The sequence below is a fragment of the Taudactylus pleione genome, unplaced genomic scaffold (assembly GCF_031769625.1).
Source record: "Taudactylus pleione unplaced genomic scaffold, aTauple2 ptg000255l, whole genome shotgun sequence".
Classification (NCBI taxonomy): domain Eukaryota; kingdom Metazoa; phylum Chordata; class Amphibia; order Anura; family Myobatrachidae; genus Taudactylus; species Taudactylus pleione.
Window position 1 is genome coordinate 750116 of NW_028284657.1, and position 22723 is coordinate 772838.

General features: G+C 41.8%; 1 protein-coding gene across 1 annotated transcript in view; it reads right to left on the bottom strand.

Moving 5' to 3' along the window:
- Positions 1-2978: 2978 nt before the first annotated feature.
- Positions 2979-22723, bottom strand: part of LOC148515060 (asialoglycoprotein receptor 1-like) — a 68899-nt gene continuing 49154 nt past the window's right edge. The window contains exons 5-8 of the mRNA XM_088480527.1: positions 11199-11252; positions 10323-10474; positions 6726-6832; positions 2979-3285 (exon numbers count right to left, since the gene is read on the bottom strand). Of these exons, the coding sequence (XP_088336653.1) occupies positions 3138-3285; positions 6726-6832; positions 10323-10474; positions 11199-11252 (461 nt within the window). The 3' untranslated portion in view covers positions 2979-3137. The remainder of the gene's footprint in view (positions 3286-6725; positions 6833-10322; positions 10475-11198; positions 11253-22723) is intronic.

Below are 22723 nucleotides of genomic sequence, written 5' to 3' on the forward strand. Positions count from 1 at the left end.
TGCAGCCAGGTGATGGCTCTGTCACTGGGTGTCATTATATGGATGTAGTGTTATACAGGTGTGTGTGCAGCCAGGTGACGGCTCTGTCACTGGGTGTCATTATATGGATGTAGTGTTATACAGGTGTGTGTGCTGCCAGGTGACGGCTCTGTCACTGGGTGTCATTATATGGATGTAGTGTTATACAGGTGTGTGTGCAGCCAGGTGACGGCTCTGTCACTGGGTCTCATTATATGGATGTAGTGTTATACAGGTGTGTGTGCTGCCAGGTGACGGCTCTGTCACTGGGTGTCATTATATGGATGTAGTGTTATACAGGTGTGTGTGTAGCCAGGTGATGGCTCTGTCACTGGGTGTCATTATATGTGTGTAGTGTTATACAGGTGTGTGTGGGTGTCATTATATGTGTGTAGTGTTATACAGGTGTGTGTGGGTGTCATTATATGGATGTAGTGTTATACAGGTGTGTGTGCAGCCAGGTGATGGCTCTGTCACTGGGTGTCATTATATGGATGTAGTGTTATACAGGTGTGTGTGCAGCCAGGTGATGGCTCTGTCACTGGGTGTCATTATATGTGTGTAGTGTTATACAGGTGTGTGTGGGTGTCATTATATGTGTGTAGTGTTATACAGGTGTGTGTGCAGCCAGGTGACGGCTCTGTCACTGGGTGTCATTATATGTATGTAGTGTTATACAGGTGTGTGTGCAGCCAGGTGATGGCTCTGTCACTGGGTGTCATTATATGGATGTAGTGTTATACAGGTGTGTGTGCAGCCAGGTGATGGCTCTGTCACTGGGTGTCATTATATGGATGTAGTGTTATACAGGTGTGTGTGCGGCCAGGTGACGGCTCTGTCACTGGGGTCATTATATGTATGTAGTTTTATACAGGTGTGTGTGCGGCCAGGTGACGGCTCTGTCACTGGCTGTCATTATATGTATGTAGTGTTATACAGGTGTGTGTGCAGCCAGGTGACGGCTCTGTCACTGGGTGTCATTATATGGATGTAGTGTTATACAGGTGTGTGTGCGGCCAGGTGACGGCTCTGTCACTGGGTGTCATTAAATGGATGTAGTGTTATACAGGTGTGTGTGCAGCCAGGTGATGGCTCTGTCACTGGGTGTCATTATATGGATGTAGTGTTATACAGGTGTGTGTGCGGCCAGGTGACGGCTCTGTCACTGGGTCTCATTATATGGATGTAGTGTTATACAGGTGTGTGTGCAGCCAGGTGATGGCTCTGTCACTGGGGTCATTATATGGATGTAGTGTTATACAGGTGTGTGTGCAGCCAGGTGATGGCTCTGTCACTGGGTGTCATTATATGGATGTAGTGTTATACAGGTGTGTGTGCTGCCAGGTGACGGCTCTGTCACTGGGTGTCATTATATGTATGTAGTGTTATACAGGTGTGTGTGCAGCCAGGTGATGGCTCTGTCACTGGGTGTCATTATATGTATGTAGTGTAATACAGGTGTGTGTGGGTGTCATTATATGTGTGTAGTGTTATACAGGTGTGTGTGGGTGTCATTATATGGATGTAGTGTTATACAGGTGTGTGTGCAGCCAGGTGATGGCTCTGTCACTGGGTGTCATTATATGGATGTAGTGTTATACAGGTGTGTGTGCAGCCAGGTGACTGCTCTGTCACTGGGTGTCATTATATGTGTGTAGTGTTATACAGGTGTGTGTGCTGCCAGGTGATGGCTCTGTCACTGGGTGTCATTATATGTATGTAGTGTTATACAGGTGTGTGTGGTTGTCATTATATGTATGTAGTGTTATACAGGTGTGTGTGGGTGTCATTATATGTATGTAGTGTTATACAGGTGTGTGTGCAGCCAGGTGATGGGTATGTCACTGGGTGTCATTATATGTATGTAGTGTTATACAGGTGTGTGTGCAGCCAGGTGACGGCTCTGTCACTGGGTGTCATTATATGTATGTAGTGTTATACAGGTGTGTGTGCAGCCAGGTGACGGCTCTGTCACTGGGTGTCATTATATGTATGTAGTGTTATACAGGTGTGTGTGCTGCCAGGTGATGGCTCTGTCACTGGGTGTCATTATATGTATGTAGTGTTATACAGGTGTGTGTGGTTGTCATTATATGTATGTAGTGTTATACAGGTGTGTGTGGGTGTCATTATATGTATGTAGTGTTATACAGGTGTGTGTGCAGCCAGGTGATGGGTATGTCACTGGGTGTCATTATATGTATGTAGTGTTATACAGGTGTGTGTGCAGCCAGGTGACGGCTCTGTCACTGGGTATAATTATATGTATGTAGTGTTATACAGGTGTGTGTGCAGCCAGGTGATGGCTCTGTCACTGGGTGTCATTATATGTATGTAGTGTTATACTTGTGTGTGTGCTGCCAGGTGACGGCTCTGTCACTGGGTGTCATTATATGGATGTAGTGTTATACAGGTGTGTGTGCTGCCAGGTGATGGCTCTCACTGGGTGTCATTATATGGATGTAGTGTTATACAGGTGTGTGTGCAGCCAGGTGACGGCTCTGTCACTGGGTCTCATTATATGGATGTAGTGTTATACAGGTGTGTGTGCGGCCAGGTGACGGCTCTGTCACTGGGTGTCATTATAAGGATGTAGTGTTATACAGGTGTGTGTGCGGCCAGGTGATGGCTCTGTCACTGGGTGTCATTATATGGATGTAGTGTTATACAGGTGTGTGTGCGGCCATGTGACGGCTCTGTCACTGGGTGTCATTATATGGATGTAGTGTTATGCAGGTGTGTGTGCAGCCAGGTGACGGCTCTGTCACTGGGTGTCATTATATGGATGTAGTGTTATACAGGTGTGTAAAGCAAGGTGATGTTTCCGTGTGGGGGATAATCTGACACTGTTGCACTACAGTATATAGCATTTTTACCCTAATTATGTGGTACAGAAGTAGGAGTTTAATGCATTATTGTTGTATTACATACAGGATACATTAATATGATGCTGTGTTTATTTGAAGCTTTAACAGAGTATTATAAAGACTGAACACTCCTCCAATCTGCAGATAATGGAACATGGTATACATGTAATCATCCCTCCTGTATTACGGTGGTGACAATAGCAGAAACGGGACAGGTCATTAGTAAATAGCACCCCCAGCAGACATTCTCTATCATGCCATTTCCTTTTCACATATGTATTGGTAATTCCGAGAGCAGTGAGCATCATTCCACTTTTTGCGATATCTTAAGTATGCGCAGTCCTCGCCTCCTCGAAGGTTATGACCATCATAGTTGTCTGGCTGACCATCCTCCCAGAACCTACAATAGACACCAGAGACTTGTTACATGTCTGAGAATATTCCATCAGTCATAGACCTAATAACACAGAATACAGAATCCTCATATTATACATTCTATAATATTCCATTATCCTGCCTCATACTACACATTCTATAATATCCCATTGTCCTGCCTCATACTACACATTCTATAATACTCCATTATCCTGCCTCATACTACACATTCTATAATACTCCATTATCCTGCCTCATACTACACATTCTATAATACTCCATTATCCTGCCTCATACTACACATTCTATAATATCCCATTGTCCTGCCTCATATTATACATTCTATAATACTCCATTATCCTGCCTCATACTACAAATTCTATACTACTACATTATCCTGCCTCATATTATACATTCTATAATACTCCATTATACTACCTCATACTACACATTCTATAATACTCCATTATCCTGCCTCATACTACACATTCTATACCACTCCATTATACTACCTCATACTACACATTCTAAAAATACTGCATTATCCTGCCTCATACTGCACATTCTATACTACTCCATTATCCTATCTCATACTACACATTCTATAATACTCCATTATCCTGCCTCATACTACAAATTCTATACTACTACATTATCCTGCCTCATATTATACATTCTATAATACTCCATTATACTACCTCATACTACACATTCTATAATACTCCATTATCCTGCCTCATACTACACATTCTATACCACTCCATTATACTACCTCAAACTACACATTCTAAAAATACTGCATTATCCTGCCTCATACTACACATTCTATATTACTCCATTATCCTGCCTCATACTACACATTCTATAATACTCCATTATCCTGCCTCATACTACACATTCTATAATACTCCATTATCCTGCCTCATACTACACATTCTATAATATCCCATTGTCCTGCCTCATACTACACATTCAATAATACTCCATTATCCTGCCTCATACTACACATTCTATAATACTCTATCCTGCATCATACTACACATTCTATAATACTCCATTATACTACCTCATACTACACATTCTATAATACTCCATTATCCTGCCTCATATTATACATTCTATAATACTCCATTATACTACCTCATACTACACATTCTATAATACTCCATTATACTAACTCATACTACACATTCTATAATAACCCATTATCCTGCCTCATACTACACATTATATACTACTACATTATCCTGCCTCGTACTACACATTATATACTACTCCATTATCCTGCCTCATACTACACATTATATAATACTCCATTATACTGCCTCATACTACAAATTCTATAATATTCCATTATCCTACCTCATACTACACATTCTATACTACTCCATTATTCTAACTCATACTACACTTTCTATAATACTCCATTATCCTGCCTCATACTACACATTCTAGAATACTCCATTATCCTGCCTCATACTACACATTCTATAATACTCCATTATCCTGCCTAATACTTCACATTCTATAATACTCCATTATCCTACCTCATACTACACCTTACATAATACTCCAATATCCTGCCTTTTACTACACATTATATAATACTCCATTGTAGTGTCTCATAGTACACATTCTATAATACTCCTTTGTCCTGCCTCATAGTCCACATTCTATAATACTCCATTATCCTGCCTCATACTACACATTATATACTACTCCATTATCCTGCCTCATACTACACAATCTATAATACTCCATTATACTACCTCATACTACACATTCTTTACTACTACATTATCCTGCCTCATACTACACATTCTATAATATTGTATTATTCTACCTCATACTACACATTCTATACTACTCCATTATTCTAACTCATACTACACATTCTATAATACTCCATTATCCTGCCTCATACTACACATTATATACTACTCAATTATCCGGCCTCATACTACACATTCTATACTACTCCATTATCCTGCCTCATATTATACATTCTATAATACTCTATTATCCTGCCTCATACTACACATTATATACTATTACATTATCCTGCCTCGTACTACACATTATATACTACTGCATTATACTGCCTCATACTACACATTCTATAATATTCCATTATCCTACCTCATACTACACATTACATAATACTCCATTATTCTAACTCCTACTACACATTCTATAATACTCCATTATCCTACCTCATACTACACATTATATAATGCTCCATTATTCTAACTCCTACTACACATTCTATAATACTCCATTATCCTGCCTCATACTACACATTCAATACTACTCCATTATCCTTCCTCATACTACACATTCTATAATACTCCATTATCCTGCCTCATACTACACATTCTATACTACTACATTATCCTGCCTCATACTACACATTATATAATACTCCATTATACTACCTCATACTACACATTCTTTACTACTACATTATCCTGCCTCATACTACACATTCTATACTACTCCATTATACTACCTCATACTACACATTCTATAATATTGTATTATTCTACCTCATACTACACATTCTATACTACTCCATTATTCTAACTCATACTACACATTCTATAATACTCCATTATCCTGCCTCATACTACACATTATATACTACTCAATTATCCAGCCTCATACTACACATTCTATACTACTCCATTATCCTGCCTCATATTATACATTCTATAATACTCTATTATCCTGCCTCATACTACACATTATATACTATTACATTATCCTGCCTCGTACTACACATTATATACTACTCCATTATCCTGCCTCATACTACACATTATATAATACTGCATTATACTGCCTCATACTACACATTCTATAATATTCCATTATCCTACCTCATACTACACATTACATAATACTCCATTATTCTAACTCCTACTACACATTCTATAATACTTCATTATCCTACCTCATACTACACATTATATAATGCTCCATTATTCTAACTCCTACTACACATTCTATAATACTCCATTATCCTGCCTCATACTACACATTCTATACTACTCCATTATCCTGCCTCATACTACACATTCTATACTACTACATTATCCTGCCTCATACTACACATTATATAATACTCCATTATCCTGCCTCAAACTACACATTCTATAATACTCCATTATCCTCCCTCATACTACACATTATATAATACTTCATTATCCTGCCTCATACTACACATTCTATAATACTCCATTATCCTGCATAATACTACACATTATATAATACTCCATTATCCTGCCTCATACTACACATTATATAATACTCCATTATGCTGCCTGATCAGACCAGTAACAATGTGAGAGCGACCGATCCCACCATCAGTGCATAATGCAGAGGGGTAAGTATAGTCACTGCTGGTGGGACATGTTTGCAGCTACCTGAAGACGGAACATGGGTGTGATGCTATCAACATCTTACTCTGCCACATACTGATACGGTGTCCCATCCACCCATTTCCAGCTGCCATCTACATCTGTAAGACCAATCCACGATGCATTTCCCTGCGCCATCTGATTTGCATGTTCCTTCACCAAGAGGAGAAAGAGAAGTTAGTTTGTTAATCAATACACATTAATGTCCATTCTAACACACAATACATCCACCTAACTACAGGGCTCCCACAGTTACTTATACACCATCTCTGTACTATGTGCTCCCACAGTTACTTATACATCATCTCTGTACTCTGTGCTCCCACAGTTACTTATACACCATCTCTGTACTCTGTACTCCCACAGTTACTTATACACCATCTCTGTACTATGTGCTCCCACAGTTACTTATACACCATCTCTGTACTCTGTGCTCTCACAGTTACTTATACACCATCTCTGTACTCTGTGCTCCCATAGTTACTTATACACCATCTCTGTACTCTGTGCTCCCACAGTTACTTATACATCATCTCTGTACTCTGTGCTCCCACAGTTACTTATACACCATCTCTGTACTCTGTGCTCCCACAGTTACTTATACATCATCTCTGTACTCTGTGCTCCCACAGTTACTTATACACCATCTCTGTACTCTGTGCTCCCACAGTTACTTATACACCATCTCTGTACTCTGTGCTCCCACAGTTACTTATACACCATCTCTGTACTCTGTGCTCTCACAGTTACTTATACACCATCTCTGTAGTCTGTGCTCTCACAGTTACTTATACACCATCTCTGTACTCTGTGCTCCCATAGTTACTTATACACCATCTCTGTACTCTGTGCTCCCACAGTTACTTATACATCATCTCTGTACTCTGTGCTCCCACAGTTACTTATACACCATCTCTGTACTCTGTGCTCCCACAGTTACTTATACATCATCTCTGTACTCTGTGCTCCCACAGTTACTTATACACCATCTCTGTACTCTGTGCTCCCACAGTTACTTATACACCATCTCTGTACTCTGTGCTCCCACAGTTACTTATACACCATCTCTGTACTCTGTGCTCCCACAGTTACTTATACATCATCTCTGTACTCTGTGCTCCCACAGTTACTTATACATCATCTCTGTACTCTGTGCTCCCACAGTTACTTATACACCATCTCTGTATTTTGTGCTCCCACAGTTACTTATACATCATCTCTGTACTCTGTGCTCCCACAGTTACTTATACACCATCTCTGTACTCTGTGCTCCCACAGTTACTTATACACCATCTCTGTACTCTGTGCTCTCACAGTTACTTATACACCATCTCTGTAGTCTGTGCTCTCACAGTTACTTATACACCATCTCTGTACTCTGTGCTCCCATAGTTACTTATACACCATCTCTGTACTCTGTGCTCCCACAGTTACTTATACACCATCTCTGTACTCTGTGCTCCCACAGTTACTTATACATCATCTCTGTACTCTGTGCTCCCACAGTTACTTATACACCATCTCTGTACTCTGTGCTCCCACAGTTACTTATACATCATCTCTGTACTCTGTGCTCCCACAGTTACTTATACACCATCTCTGTACTCTGTGCTCCCACAGTTACTTATACACCATCTCTGTACTCTGTGCTCCCACAGTTACTTATACACCATCTCTGTACTCTGTGCTCCCACAGTTACTTATACACCATCTCTGTAGTCTGTGCTCTCACAGTTACTTATACACCATCTCTGTACTCTGTGCTCCCACAGTTACTTATACACCATCTCTGTACTCTGTGCTCCCACAGTTACTTATACACCATCTCTGTACTCTGTGCTCTCACAGTTACTTATACACCATCTCTGTAGTCTGTGCTCTCACAGTTACTTATACACCATCTCTGTACTCTGTGCTCCCATAGTTACTTATACACCATCTCTGTACTCTGTGCTCCCACACTTACTTATACACCATCTCTGTACTCTGTGCTCCCATAGTTACTTATACACCATCTCTGTACTCTGTGCTCCCACAGTTACTTATACACCATCTCTGTACTCTGTGCTCCCACAGTTACTAATACACCATCTCTGTACTCTGTGCTCCCACAGTTACTTATACACCATCTCTGTACTCTGTGCTCCCACAGTTACTAATACACCATCTCTGTACTCTGTGCTCCCACAGTTACTTATACACCATCTCTGTACTCTGTGCTCCCACAGTTACTAATACACCATCTCTGTACTCTGTGCTCCCACAGTTACTTATACACCATCTCTGTACTCTGTGCTCCCATAGTTACTTATACACCATCTCTGTACTCTGTGCTCCCACAGTTACTAATACACCATCTCTGTACTCTGTGCTCCCACAGTTACTTATACACCATCTCTGTACTCTGTGCTCCCACAGTTACTTATACACCATCTCTGTACTCTGTGCTCCCACAGTTACTAATACACCATCTCTGTACTCTGTGCTCCCACAGTTACTTATACACCATCTCTGTACTCTGTGCTCCCATAGTTACTTATACACCATCTCTGTACTCTGTGCTCCCACAGTTACTTATACACCATCTCTGTACTCTGTGCTCCCACAGTTACTTATACACCATCTCTGTACTCTGTGCTCCCACAGTTACTAATACACCATCTCTGTACTCTGTGCTCCCACAGTTACTTATACACCATCTCTGTACTCTGTGCTCCCACAGTTACTAATACACCATCTCTGTACTCTGTGCTCCCACAGTTACTTATACACCATCTCTGTACTCTGTGCTCCCACAGTTACTTATACACCATCTCTGTACTCTGTGCTCCCACAGTTACTTATACACCATCTCTGTACTCTGTTCTCCCACAGTTACTTATACACCATCTCTGTACTCTGTGCTCCCACAGTTACTTATACACCATCTCTGTACTCTGTGCTCCCACAGTTACTAATACACCATCTCTGTACTCTGTGCTCCCACAGTTACTAATACACCATCTCTGTACTCTGTGCTCCCACAGTTACTTATACACCATCTCAGTACTATGTGCTCCCACAGTTACTTATACACCATCTCTGTACTCTGTGCTCCCACAGTTACTTATACACCATCTCTGTACTCTGTGCTCCCACAGTTACTTATACACCATCTCTGTACTCTGTGCTCCCACAGTTACTAATACACCATCTCTGTACTCTGTGCTCCCACAGTTACTTATACACCATCTCTGTACTCTGTGCTCCCACAGTTACTTATACACCATCTCTGTACTATGTGCTCCCACAGTTACTTATACACCATCTCTGTACTCTGTGCTCCCACAGTTACTTATACACCATCTCTGTACTCTGTGCTCCCACAGTTACTTATACACCATCTCTGTACTATGTGCTCCCACAGTTACTTATACACCATCTCTGTACTCTGTGCTCCCACAGTTACTTATACACCATCTCTGTACCAGAATAGTAATTTTACAGTAATTTTCTGGTTCCCTATGTTACAGCTTTATATCTCCTGATGTTACAGTAACTGCATATTACCAAATACTACGGCACCATATTATATAATGTCATTATTATTCCCTTGGTACAGACACCCCTGGCCTCGCTATCTCCTGGGCTGTTACATACTCACCTGCTCCTCAGTGCTGGTAATTACAACCAGATGAGACTTCATATCTTCGCAGTGTTTCTTGGCCACCGTCCATGGCTGGGATCTTTTGGACATATAGTAGCAGCTCAGACCATATTGTTTCCATTCACAGCTGCAGATAGTGTCTAGTTTACCTGCAGGGAGTGATACAGTTCGGAGGTTATAGTAAGAACATGATACAACTACAGGTGTGCGGCTCCAGTTCCCAGAGATCCGACAACAACCAAACTTTATGAATCTCTGCAGGTCTGGATTGTGGTTCTAATCTTCCCATGGACAGATTCTGGATATTTGATTTTTGTAATCTTTTTAAAAATAAAACAAAAAACCCCCCAGATTCAAATCCAATATTTGTTCAGTAGTTTCAATAGTGAAAACAGCACTAAGGTTGAAGTTTGGACCGGGCCCTGTGTGGAGTTTATATGTTCTCTCTGTTTGCATGGTCTCTCCAGGTGTCCCAGTCTCCTCCCACAGTCCCTGAATATATCGTTTGGCTGGCTGGTTGCAGTGGGTGAGTGCGCTTCTGTGGGTGGGTTATGTTATTAGACCGTTATGTGGTGAGGACTCATGATTGATCGTTCTCTGTGCAGCTCTACATAACATACATGGAAATAGAGAAACACAAATGGTTTCTCCTGCTTTGAAATTTTGTAATAACTGTATTTTCGATACAGTGTTTTGCTTTATATCTGATGAATACAGTATAGAGACCTAAAAGGTGTATTGGGAGATATTTAGGGCTTAGACTGTTGCTGGGAATTAGGGGATTGAGTGTTATCGGGAACCAGGCTTGGTGGGTAAATGTCCTGGAGGGTGGAATAGTTTGTATCCAATCCATCAGTTGTTTTCACTTCTTACCTTGCAATCTTCCAACAGCATCTAATATCCTCTGTATATCGCTCTGAAATGAGCCTGTGATAAGGAGAATATCAGTTACTCACAGCTGCCAGTACAGTATATAACATGCTGCCCCCCAATAGGTGACCACCGATAACCCAACAATTTCTCTCTCCCACCCAGGACCCCTTACGGAGCAGAACATATTGAAAATTAGGTTTTATTAGTAAAGCTGCATACACACACAACGACTGAGTTAATGAACGATTTTAGTAAACGATTTTCTACCTTGAAAAAATTAACTAAAATCGTTTACTAAAGTTGTTCATTTACTATTCATTTAAATGTAATGAACGATTTTTATGAACTACAAACGATTTTTGCATTTTAACTTAATGAAAATCGTTGAGTTGACAAGTTTGACTGAACTACAAACGTGAACGCGCATGAACAATAATCGTTCATCGTTTCACTCAGAAAGAGAACGATTTTTTCAAACGATTATCGTTAAATGATATTGTTTAACGATAATCATTCAAAAAATCGTTGTGTGTGTATGCACCTTAAGACATAAAGCTCCTGTTGCACACACCACAAAGTTAATGCTTAAGTCAGTTCTAGGTGTGGTGTCAGAATCTTTCCTTACCAATCAACACTATCTGAGTAGTTTTGAGATCTTCCGGAAGATGATGATTTGATAATAGGGTACGGCTAAACCAAGTATTTATGCAATCAGAAGCAAATTTCACACCAATATTACAATATATCAGTTACAATTACAATTGACCTAACACACTTTAAGCGAGTAAAGTACACTTGCTTCCGGGAATTTCATTGAACGGAAACTCTGGACTTGTGATCCAACTGCAGAAAAAAAGGTTAACAGCAAACATACTATGAATTCCTATTAACCTCTATATCTTAAAGTCGCTGAATAGCATTGCGTACGCATATGAAATAATCGCTTTCCAGACTTTGAGCGTGGTTCCAAAGCACAAAAGTTATTATTCACATAAAAAGCATATAGTTATACACCTTGATCTATAATACAATTAGTGCAAAGGTTATACAAGGTACAGTTGATACATACGCATGCGCTCTGGATCCAGATTTCCCGGCATCAACTATGAAACCTCCACCAACAGAAAAAAGAAAGATGACTAACTACCAGATCTAGAGTGCTTGCATATGTACCCTTGCAGAGATAGGCAATACAATAGAACAAGTTGGCATAATCCCATTGGTTCTTACTCCTGGCTCTTCTGTTACGATGCAGTTCATAGGTCAGTTTGTATTGTAATAGTTCAGCCTCCAACAGCTCTTTGTGTGCGTTTTCTGCCGAAGAACAAGTCTAAACTGACTAATAAACATTACATTACAGAGTACATTTCAATGCCTATCTCTCTATGATCCATAATTTGCAGACGCATGTTGTGATTTCCTTGCCGATGGAACCGGGAGCCTGCAAATTAACAGTGGTTTAGAATGACACCAAACACGGTCTGCTTATCATATACTAAACCTTAGATATATATATATATTATCAAGTCTATTGTGAAATACATATAAAACCTCTAATATTAACCTTAATGCTTAGGGAAGCTTCTTATAAATTTTGGTAAGTATAAGGATCTTGCGTGTAGCTGCTAATTTGCGTGGTCCGTTTTATGTGCAGAGTGCTTTGCTAAACAGCGCAACTGTGCGCTGTGCGTCTTGTATACTATATGTATGATTTAATGTGCGTATGGGGTATGGTAGGATTTTTAACAATATGCAGTAGCAATGCAGTTGCACGATGCTAATAATAGCATCGCACGCAATGGTTTCATGCTGACATCATGGGCAACATAAAATGGCGCTGCCCGATTTTTTTACTTGAGATCTGGTCTCAGCCAATCATCTGGCTTCGACAGTCCACCCTTTGATAGCAAACAATACGCTATCACATTCTGGTCTTAAATTTATTTTAAGTCTTACACTATGACATATTATTTAATGTTATATTTTGGGACGGCATAAGGTGGTTCTTAAACCATCAATTGTGTCTCTGGGAGGGACATAAAACTACCCTTATACACACACCGCAGATCTTGGAAGATCATGGGAAACATGTGGGGATGCACCTAACCTATAAAGGAAGTCTTGAAGGGGATAGGGACTTACATTATATAAGATGTTTAAAATAACATTTCATAAAACATTTCATGCATAACTATGGCCCTGATTCAGAGCCGGACGCTCTGACCAGAGCGCTCGCTCTGAATCAGGGCCCACCTCCATTAAAATGAAGCGTCCTCCTGGATGCTCGTATAGCTGTGGGTCACCACCCACAGCATATATGAGCGTCCAACAAGTGATGTCAGTGGGGCCGGCTTCAGATGGTAGGCGTTCCCTGTCAATCAACATCGACAGCACGTCCCCTTTGGTGCGAGACTCCAAGCAAAGGAAAGTCCTTCGCTCGCCGGGTCTCACGCATGCGCACGACGGAGCTCCCTCCGTCATGTGCATGCGCAGTGGGGAACATCGACCCACTTGCGAGCGTACTGCCGCTCGCGAGTGGGTCTGAATGACCCCCTAAATCTATACATCATCTGATGGTACAATATAGTTCAGGGTTGTAATGCAGTCCTTCATTTACCTCAGTATTCATATTGTTACTACTGACCACCATCATAATTTCATTCCTTCGATTTGCCTTAGTTTTACATTTTCAACATTTCAACACAGTAGGAACACACCTGACACAAGTCAATTATTAAGATGACAACCAATATGAGGATCAGGAGTTTACCTATACTAGCAACCATTTCCTGGGCCCATTCCCCTAGACCGGAGAACCATTTCACTGGGTTCAACCATAAAACCCATTCCTCTACCTTCTCCTCCTCTACTTCAGCCACTGAAGTGTTATGGTTCTTCCGAAATTCCCATTTCAGCTGCAGAATTTCATCCATCTTCCAGTGTATTACCTCCTTGGGGTCACTAGTATTCTTTGTAATATACGTGCAGCACTTGACACCAAATTGGGTGGCCAAAGTTACACAATACCCTCCAGTGACAGCTGTTAAATAATTTAACACTAGCCTATGTTACGCAGGTTCTTTCTTATAAGCTTGTAACTCCCTACCTGTGTACCTAAACGTGTCATCATACATCTCGGTGATATTATCTATCAATTTAGCAAGATCTTGAATATATCTGAAATTTAGATTACCCCAAGCGATCCTGGTGGGATCTAATGCTACTAAAACTTGAAAGCCGGTTGTTTCACTAATCAACTGTGTGGCTTTATGTACATCACCAGCTATCATATTTCTTTTGTCGCTGTGTTCATACTGTGTGTGAAGATATGGTGATGGTATGTTTTTATGAATACCAAGCATTTCACTATGTGTAAGGGTCATAACCTCTGGGAGTACTCTTCCCAGATAACACAAAACTTCTGAACTCTGAGAGAGCCACTTATACACTTTCCTACCACATATAAAATATACATCATTGGGGAGAACATAAGGAATAGAATGCATCATAATCATCCAACACATTTCCCTAACAAATGATCCTATCTCAGGTTCTCCCATCTGGCTAACACACCTTTCTGGTTGTATAACCCTGGTATAGTACCCTTCTGGTACTATACCAACCATTTCTTTGATGTCACTTAGTGTGTACCGATACCGCAAGTGTTTCCCACTTAACCTAATTGTGTGTAACAGTTCAAAATGTATAGGCTCATTATCAGTTCTTAGTGAGAAGGTCATCGTCTGGTTATTCCCAGTCACCTCACAACTTCCTGGTTTATTGAAGTTGGTGGTGTTCAAACATAAAAGTGATCTATCTACTTGGTACTGGTGGAGTTTAAAATGTGGTGGTTTGGACATAAGAAAGTTTCCATTGAGCATCTTCCCTTGTTGCAAGTCTAAGACCTCAGAGACATTTAATGGAAATGGCACCAAACCTACATTATGCTGTCATTGGGGCACGTGAGAGCACACCCAACAGTCAGTTTGGTTTAAAACTTTGCCCACCATGGTATGATAATCCTCTAAAGGATACCCACCCCAATATGGGTTATACTTAGGTTGCCACCGCTGGATGCATCTCTCATCGAGTAGGGACCCACAAAACTCACAAATACAATAATCCTCAGATGATAGACCTTCACACTGTCTCCGAGTTTCCAAAATAACAGATCTCTTAACAATTACTGTACGGGGTTTGGTCAGATACTCCCCCGATTGGTTTAGCACTCCTTCTCCCAACTCCACTCCATCGATATCAACATCAGCTCCCCTCTCCGTCATCTGTCCTCCATCACAGAAACCAGAAATCCCAAAACAAACTAGGATGATAACTCTGGAAGAAGACACAAATGTAACCCCAGCATACCACTCCAATGCTGGATCAGTGATCTACAAATTTCTTTAGCTCAGGTGTCTCACTGCAACTTTTAACCCTCCTGGAACAGACTTGCAATTGACAGGTCTATGTTATCTGCCTCGACTCCGCCTTGTCTCTCCACCGGTTGGTTGACCTTCTTACAGTGAGTGGAATGGACCCAGGTATCTCTCTGCCACTTTCAAGGAAGTTGTACTCATCAGCAACACTTAATACGGACCTTCCCACTGATCTGTAAAATAACCTGAACACACGAAATTGCTAATCATAACAAATTCTCCAGGTTCAACATCATGACAGTTTGTTTTTGGCATATCATGTGACAACAATTTCAGTTTCTGCTGTTGCTGCTTCAACTGTTTATTCATTGTTATAAGATACCTTACAGTAACCTCATTGTTACTTTTCAAATCTTCCCATGGACTTATAATCAAATGAGGTTGTCTACAAAACAGTACTTCAAAGGGGGACAGATTAAGAGGGAGTCTGGGAGTTGTCCTGATGCTATGAAGGACTAGTGGTAAGGCTTCTTGCCATCCCAGTCCAGTTTCTGCCATGATCTTTCTTCATTTATTTTTAATAGTACCGTTCATCCTCTCCACCTTGGCGCTGGCTTGCGGTCGGTAAGGGCTGTGAAGTCTACTATTAATACCCATCAATTTACACATGTTCTGGAAGACATCACCTTTGAAATGAGTACCCCTATCACTTTCAATAATTCTAGAGATTCCATATCTGCATACAAACTCTTGAACAATCTTTTTAGCAGTAAACGCAGCAGTATTGGTAGCAGCTGGATATGCCTCAACCCAATTAGAAAATTCATCTGTACAAACTAATACATACTTCAGATTCCTGCAGGGTTGTAATTGGATAAAATCCATTTGTATTACCTGAAAAGGTCCGTCTGTTGGAGGAACATGGGATGGCTCAGTTGGTACTGTTTTCCAACGTTCTTCCTTAAGCATGTCAAACAGGACATTGCCCTCTTTTCAGCTTGGAAAGAGAAACCTGGTGCACATCAATACGCCCTGACCAACTTGCACAAACCTTGCTCTCCCAGGTGACTCAGACCATGCACTGCCTCAGCCAAGCTTGGGTAGTATGCCTTGTGTGCCACTGGCTTACCTTGTCCATCTCTCCAGAGTCCAAAGGACTCTTGCCCACATCCCTTGGATCTCCAGACTGCCTTTTCCTTAATGGAACACAAATTTTGCATCTCAATTAATTTCTGCATATCAATCTTTTGGAAAACCATCATCATTTGATTAATTGGCATGTTCACTCTTAAACCTGCTGCCCATTTGGCAGCTTCGTCTGCCCTGTTATTACCCAGTGACACCGGATCGTCTTCACATGTATGGGCTTTACACTTATTGACGGCCACTGCCTTAGGCATTTGGATATCTGTCAATGGTTCTTTTATATGTTTTGACTTGTGTGACTGGTGTGCCTGCTGCTGTAATAAAACTTCTTAGACGCCATAGAGCACCAAAATCATGTACTACCCCAAAGGCGTACCTAGAGTCAGTGTAGATATTAGCAGATTTGCCTCTTGCTAATTCACATGCTCTCCTTAGTGCCACCAGCTCCGCCACTTGGGGCGAGTGAGGTGGACCTAAAGGTTCGGCTTCTATGATGACTTTGTCATTTACCACAGCATAACCTGTACATAACTCTCCAGTGTCAGTCTGCTAATGACAACTCCCATCCGTGTAAAATGTCACATCTACATTTTCTAAAGGTGTATCACGTATGTCAGGTAATGCAGTAAAGGTCTGATTTAAATATTCCATACAATCATGTGCATCAATAAACCTGCAGAACTCGCCTTCCGCCAGCGACTCACCTCTCTCCACCCTTTGTGCATCCTTAGGCACATATGGTAAATATGTTGCTGGATTTAACGTACTGCACTGCTTAATGGTGATGTTTGCAGGTGCTATTAGGGCTAGTTCCCATTTCGTGAACCTAGCTGAGGAAACATGTCTGGTTTGGGCAGAATTCAGCAAAGCAGATACAGCATGAGGAGTATAGACAATCATATCATGGCCTAATACCACATCCTCACTCTTACTAACCAATAGAGCAGTTGCTGCTACACTTCTTAAACACGTTGGGAGTGATCTTTCCACAGTGTCCAATTGTGCACTGTAGTATGCTACGGGCCTACTGGCATCACCATGTTTGTGTGAGGACACCTGCACAACCGTCAGCTTCCGTACAATACAAATCAAAGGGTTTTTCATAATCAAGTATTTCCAATGCAGGTGCTCTTGTCAGACTATCCTTAAGATTAAGGAAAGCCAGCTCTGTTTCCTCTGTGTGTACATCACGATCGAGCTTTGAGGAAGAGACTAAGGCCCTCATTCAGAGGCGGTCACAAGAAACGACAGTTTATTCTGAATGAGGACGGCCGCTTCTTTTTTTTTTTAAGTGTGGCCTCATGGTCGCTAGCTAAGCTGTGGTTTACCACCCACAGCTTAGCGACCGACCAGGGTGATGGTCGCGAAGGTCAAGACCAACAGGGCTTGCGATGAGACCCTAAGGTTGGGTCTCAGCAACCGCAAGCCCCAGGGAGCTTCCTGCTCTGATTGAGCAGGAAACTCCCCACTGACATCACTGGTGATGACAGTGCGGCCGCCCACAAAACGGCAAGCGTTACATCAGGAACGCCTCCATTTGTGTAGCCCCCCCGCCCCGCCTACAAAACGGGGCGAGCTATCGATCAGCATCAACAGCCGCCCCTTTTGTAGTGAGCTCTGGAGCCAGAGAGTTTCTCTCTCGCTATGGGGCTTGCGTATGCACAGTGCGGCCTCTGCACGTGCGCAGGACCAAAACATTGAGCCAGTTGTGAGCGCTCAGCGCTTGTGACCGGCTCTGAAAGAGGTCCTACGTCCTGTATTGGTAAGGCCAAAATAGAAAAACCTGGGATCCACATTCTGCAGTATTCACACATTCCAAAGAAGGTACGGATTTGTTGTTGATTCTGCAGCAGTGTCATGGTCTGTATGGCTTGGATTCTGTCATTGGTCAGATGTCGTAATACCTGGGTAAGTATTTAACCCTGGACTGGCATGGCTGTAATTTGTCCTTAGCAACCTGGTGTCCTGTTTGCGAGAGATGAAGCAATAAAAGTTTAGTATAATTTAAACATGACATAAACGAATCAAAACACAACAACAAATCATCCACATATTGTATTAGAACACATCCATTGGCAGGTTGAAAAGATTGTAAACAGTCGTGTAAGGCCTGCGAGAAGATACTGGTGCTGTCTATGAAGCCCTGGGGAAATCGTGTCCATGTTTATTGTACCCCACTGTATGTAAATGCAAATAGGTACTGACAGTCAGGATGAAGAGGGACAGAGAAGAAGGCAGGACAGAGGTCAATGACAGTAAAATGGGATGCATTTGGTGGGATCTGCATTAGAAAGACAGCTGGATTCGGCACTACGGGGAATTGGCTCTCTACTACCTTATTAACCCCTCTAAGGTCCTGTACCAGCCTATATCCCCTCCCACCACTCTTCTTCACAGGAAAGATGGGACTGTTGGCTACACTCACTGTATGTACTAAAATTCCCTGTTGTAATAACTGCTCAATTATGGGATAAACTCCTATCTCTACCTCCTGTTTTAACGAGTACTGGGGAATTTTTGTAGCTTGCTTACCACTTTTTACATTTACCATTACGGGAGATACTTTTGCCATTAATCCAGTGTCCTGTCCATCTTTGGTCCAAAGTGAACCTGGTATTTGAGATCTGCTCTACCTGAGATTGATTCTTATCTGAAACAGTAGAGTAAAACATTAACCTTTGGGGAGTGTCCAATATATCCCTCACCTCGTGCGCATCTCTCTCGGGGATATCTAAAAATACACCATCAGGTGTACAATAAATGACACATCCCATTGTACATAACAAATCCCTTCCCAGTAGGTTAGTAGGGTTCGCTGCTACCAGGAGAAAAGAATGCCTGGTATGCAATGGACCAATAGTAACCTCTGCAGATTTGGTTAAAGGATAATGTTGCACTTTACCCGTTACACCCATTGTTGGTACTGTTTTGCTGGTCACCTGTAATTAGATGGCGGTTTTATCACTGATCTGGTCGCCCCTGTGTCTACAAGAAAAGAGCGTTTAGTACCAGCTACATCAACTATCACTACAGGTTCTTCTCTAATAATAGTTAACCTGACTGACTGTAGACTACAGGTGTGACCTGACCCCTAGAGCTGACTATCTTCTTCCAGCAAAGCATTCACTGCTGCGACGTGAGCAGGTTATGGCTGGAATTGTCCTGACTGCTGTGGGTGCCCCTTCTGTGGGTATCTCGGTGTTCCCTGGTTTGGCATTTCCCAATTTCTGGCCTTACAGAACTTACTTACGTGGCCCTCCTTGTTACATCTATAACACCTTCATGGTTGACATGTTGGGAAAGGTTGTTGTTGTTGTGTGGGCTGGGGAATGAGGAAAGATTGTGGTTGTGTATGGGGATAAGGGTTTGGAGGTTGTACGGGATGAGTGTATTGTGGCTGGGTGTGATAAGAGTGCTGCAGTGTTATTTGCATTCCTTCCAGAGCTTGGATACTAACAGCCATTAGTTTCTTGCTCTGAATTTCTCTCTTCCTAAGGATGTATTTATCATGTTCAATTGCAGATTCTGTGAGTGTGTCTACCGTAACTCCTCTCCACCCAGGAAGTGAGGTCTGAACCCTGGCTTTTAGAGTGTCCTTAAGACCATCCATAAGCACTGTGATTGTCATTTCCCTGTGGTGTGTGTTGTCTTTTATATTCTCTATCCCTGTGTATAGGGTAATAGTCTGCAGCGCTCTGGTAAAATAATCTGCAGCAGACTCACTCTCTTTCTGCTTAATCGTGAAGATTTTGCTCCAGTTAACAATTAATGGAAAAAATACAGCCAATTGGGTGACAATGTGGGTTCTGTTTGGCCTGATTACCTTCATCAGTTATGGGACTATCTCCATCCAATACACAGGCCGTGATAAACTTTTTCACATTGGTATTGTGTGGAAGACATGCTCGTAATACCACTCGCCAATTTTTATTGGTTGGCTCATGAGCATTACCTAAATCTTTTACAAATCTCTGGCACTTTACTAGTTCTTTCCTAGGATCATGGAAATCTGTCATTATGGAAAGTAGTTCTGCTCTTGTCCATGGACAATGCATCGCTACATTCCTTGTGGCCACTACACCATGTGCATCCGGATTCCCATTGGGACAGTTATTGTCCGGACGGGATGGATGCCTGCCACAATGCTACCTTTGACCTTACTGCCTGTTTGGGGGTTCAGCCTATTGCTAGTACGTATGGTATTAGCAATCTCCGCTATTGTTACAGAGGGTGTTAATACTTCCTGCACTGGAGGGGCTACCTCCATTTCCAGTACTAGCGGGGCAGCTACCTGTGGTGGTTCATTTAACATTTGTGCAACATGGGAAAGAGCGGACATCACAACAGGTTCATCATCTGCATCATAAAAATGTTCCTTATAGGTACTTAGAAGAGAGTACAAGCTACTTGTTACATTTTTATGGTTTTTGAGATTGACTGTACCTTCTCTCCCATCTGCTAAGGGCAGTGGTGGTGCGTGTGCTACTAACATTACCTTGTGCAACGCTACCTTGCTGTGCGTGTGTTCACGGCGTGCACGCAATGCTAATTGCATGCGTGCTCTCTTGCGTTGTGCATGCAACGCTAGTTTGTGTCACGTGCAAACCACTAAGCCACAGGTTCCCTCTCTTGCTGCTATAACTTCAAGCAATCATTAAACTTTACCCTTTTCTTCAGAGACATCACTAAACATATACTGTCTCTGACATTGTTCAGAACCTCCGAATCAAAGCTACCAATCTTAGGAAAAGGTGTTCTACATTTCTTGGTCATTATGACCCATATGTCGCAGTACGCCGTAGCATACGCACCATCGACCATTACTAGAGATTGCTTTGCACCCATCTGAGAAAACGCTTAGCAATTTCTAGAGAATTTCGATTGGTGAACGATTTTCAGTGACCTACGTTCACGCACTCCCGTTATACACAGCAGACCCGCCTGGCGTTAAATTCGGCTTGTATAATGAGGAGCAGAATAACCCCCTATTGAAACTTATTCTACTTGCGATGATATTAACTCAAGCTTCTGTCATTTGCTTCCTACTTTGAGTTTACTCCCACTGGCAGCATCTAGAAGTTCCAATAACTCCTAACCTTTCCAGCAGTTTCACTCCCATGACATCCACTTCACAATCATGGTTTATATAACCATGCCGTCCGATTGCATTGCCCAAAGAACCTAACTGATCAATGGATGTTGCGATTAATGGGTGCCGGACCAAGAAACCCCTTAGTTTCTCGATAACCACAATGTACCTGCTTTGTACACTGGCCCAGTAGTTTGTACGGCCCTATCAGGCACCTACAGAGTTTTCACTGAGGTTTAACAGACAGTAACCTCCACTATTTAGGCTTAACAGACAGTAGCCTTCATAATCACACGTTTCAATTTACATACACCTTTCCTGAGCAGAAAATAGAACCTTTTCCCTTTAATATAGCACTATGATACAGAGGTTTAACAAGCAAAATTTTTTCCTTCCTTGTCCCTGGATTCTAATCAGCGCTCCTTGAACTCGCACAATAACGGATAGCGGTCTCTCAGCATCAAGTGGTAGCAGGTTTTCGAAGGCAATGCGTACTTTCCTGTGTATGGCACCTCCACCCTTTGATGAGAGACAGATAACTGTGTGTTACCATGTAAATTACCAGCGTGAACTCACTCTATGAGCCCCGAACTATGAATTCCTATTAACCTCTATATCTTAAAGTCGCTGATTAGCATTGCGTACGCATATGAAATAATCGCTTTCCAGACTTTGCGTGTGGTTCCAAAGCACGAAAGTTGTTATTCACATAAAAAGCATATAGTTACATGCATTGATCTATAATACAATTAGCGCAAAGGTTATACAAGGTACAGTCGATACATACGCATGCGCTCTGGATCCAGATTTCCCGGCATCAACTATGAAACCTCCATCAACAGAAAGAAAGATGACTAACTACCAGATCTAGAGTGCTTGCATATGTACCCTTGCAGAGATAGGCAATACAATAT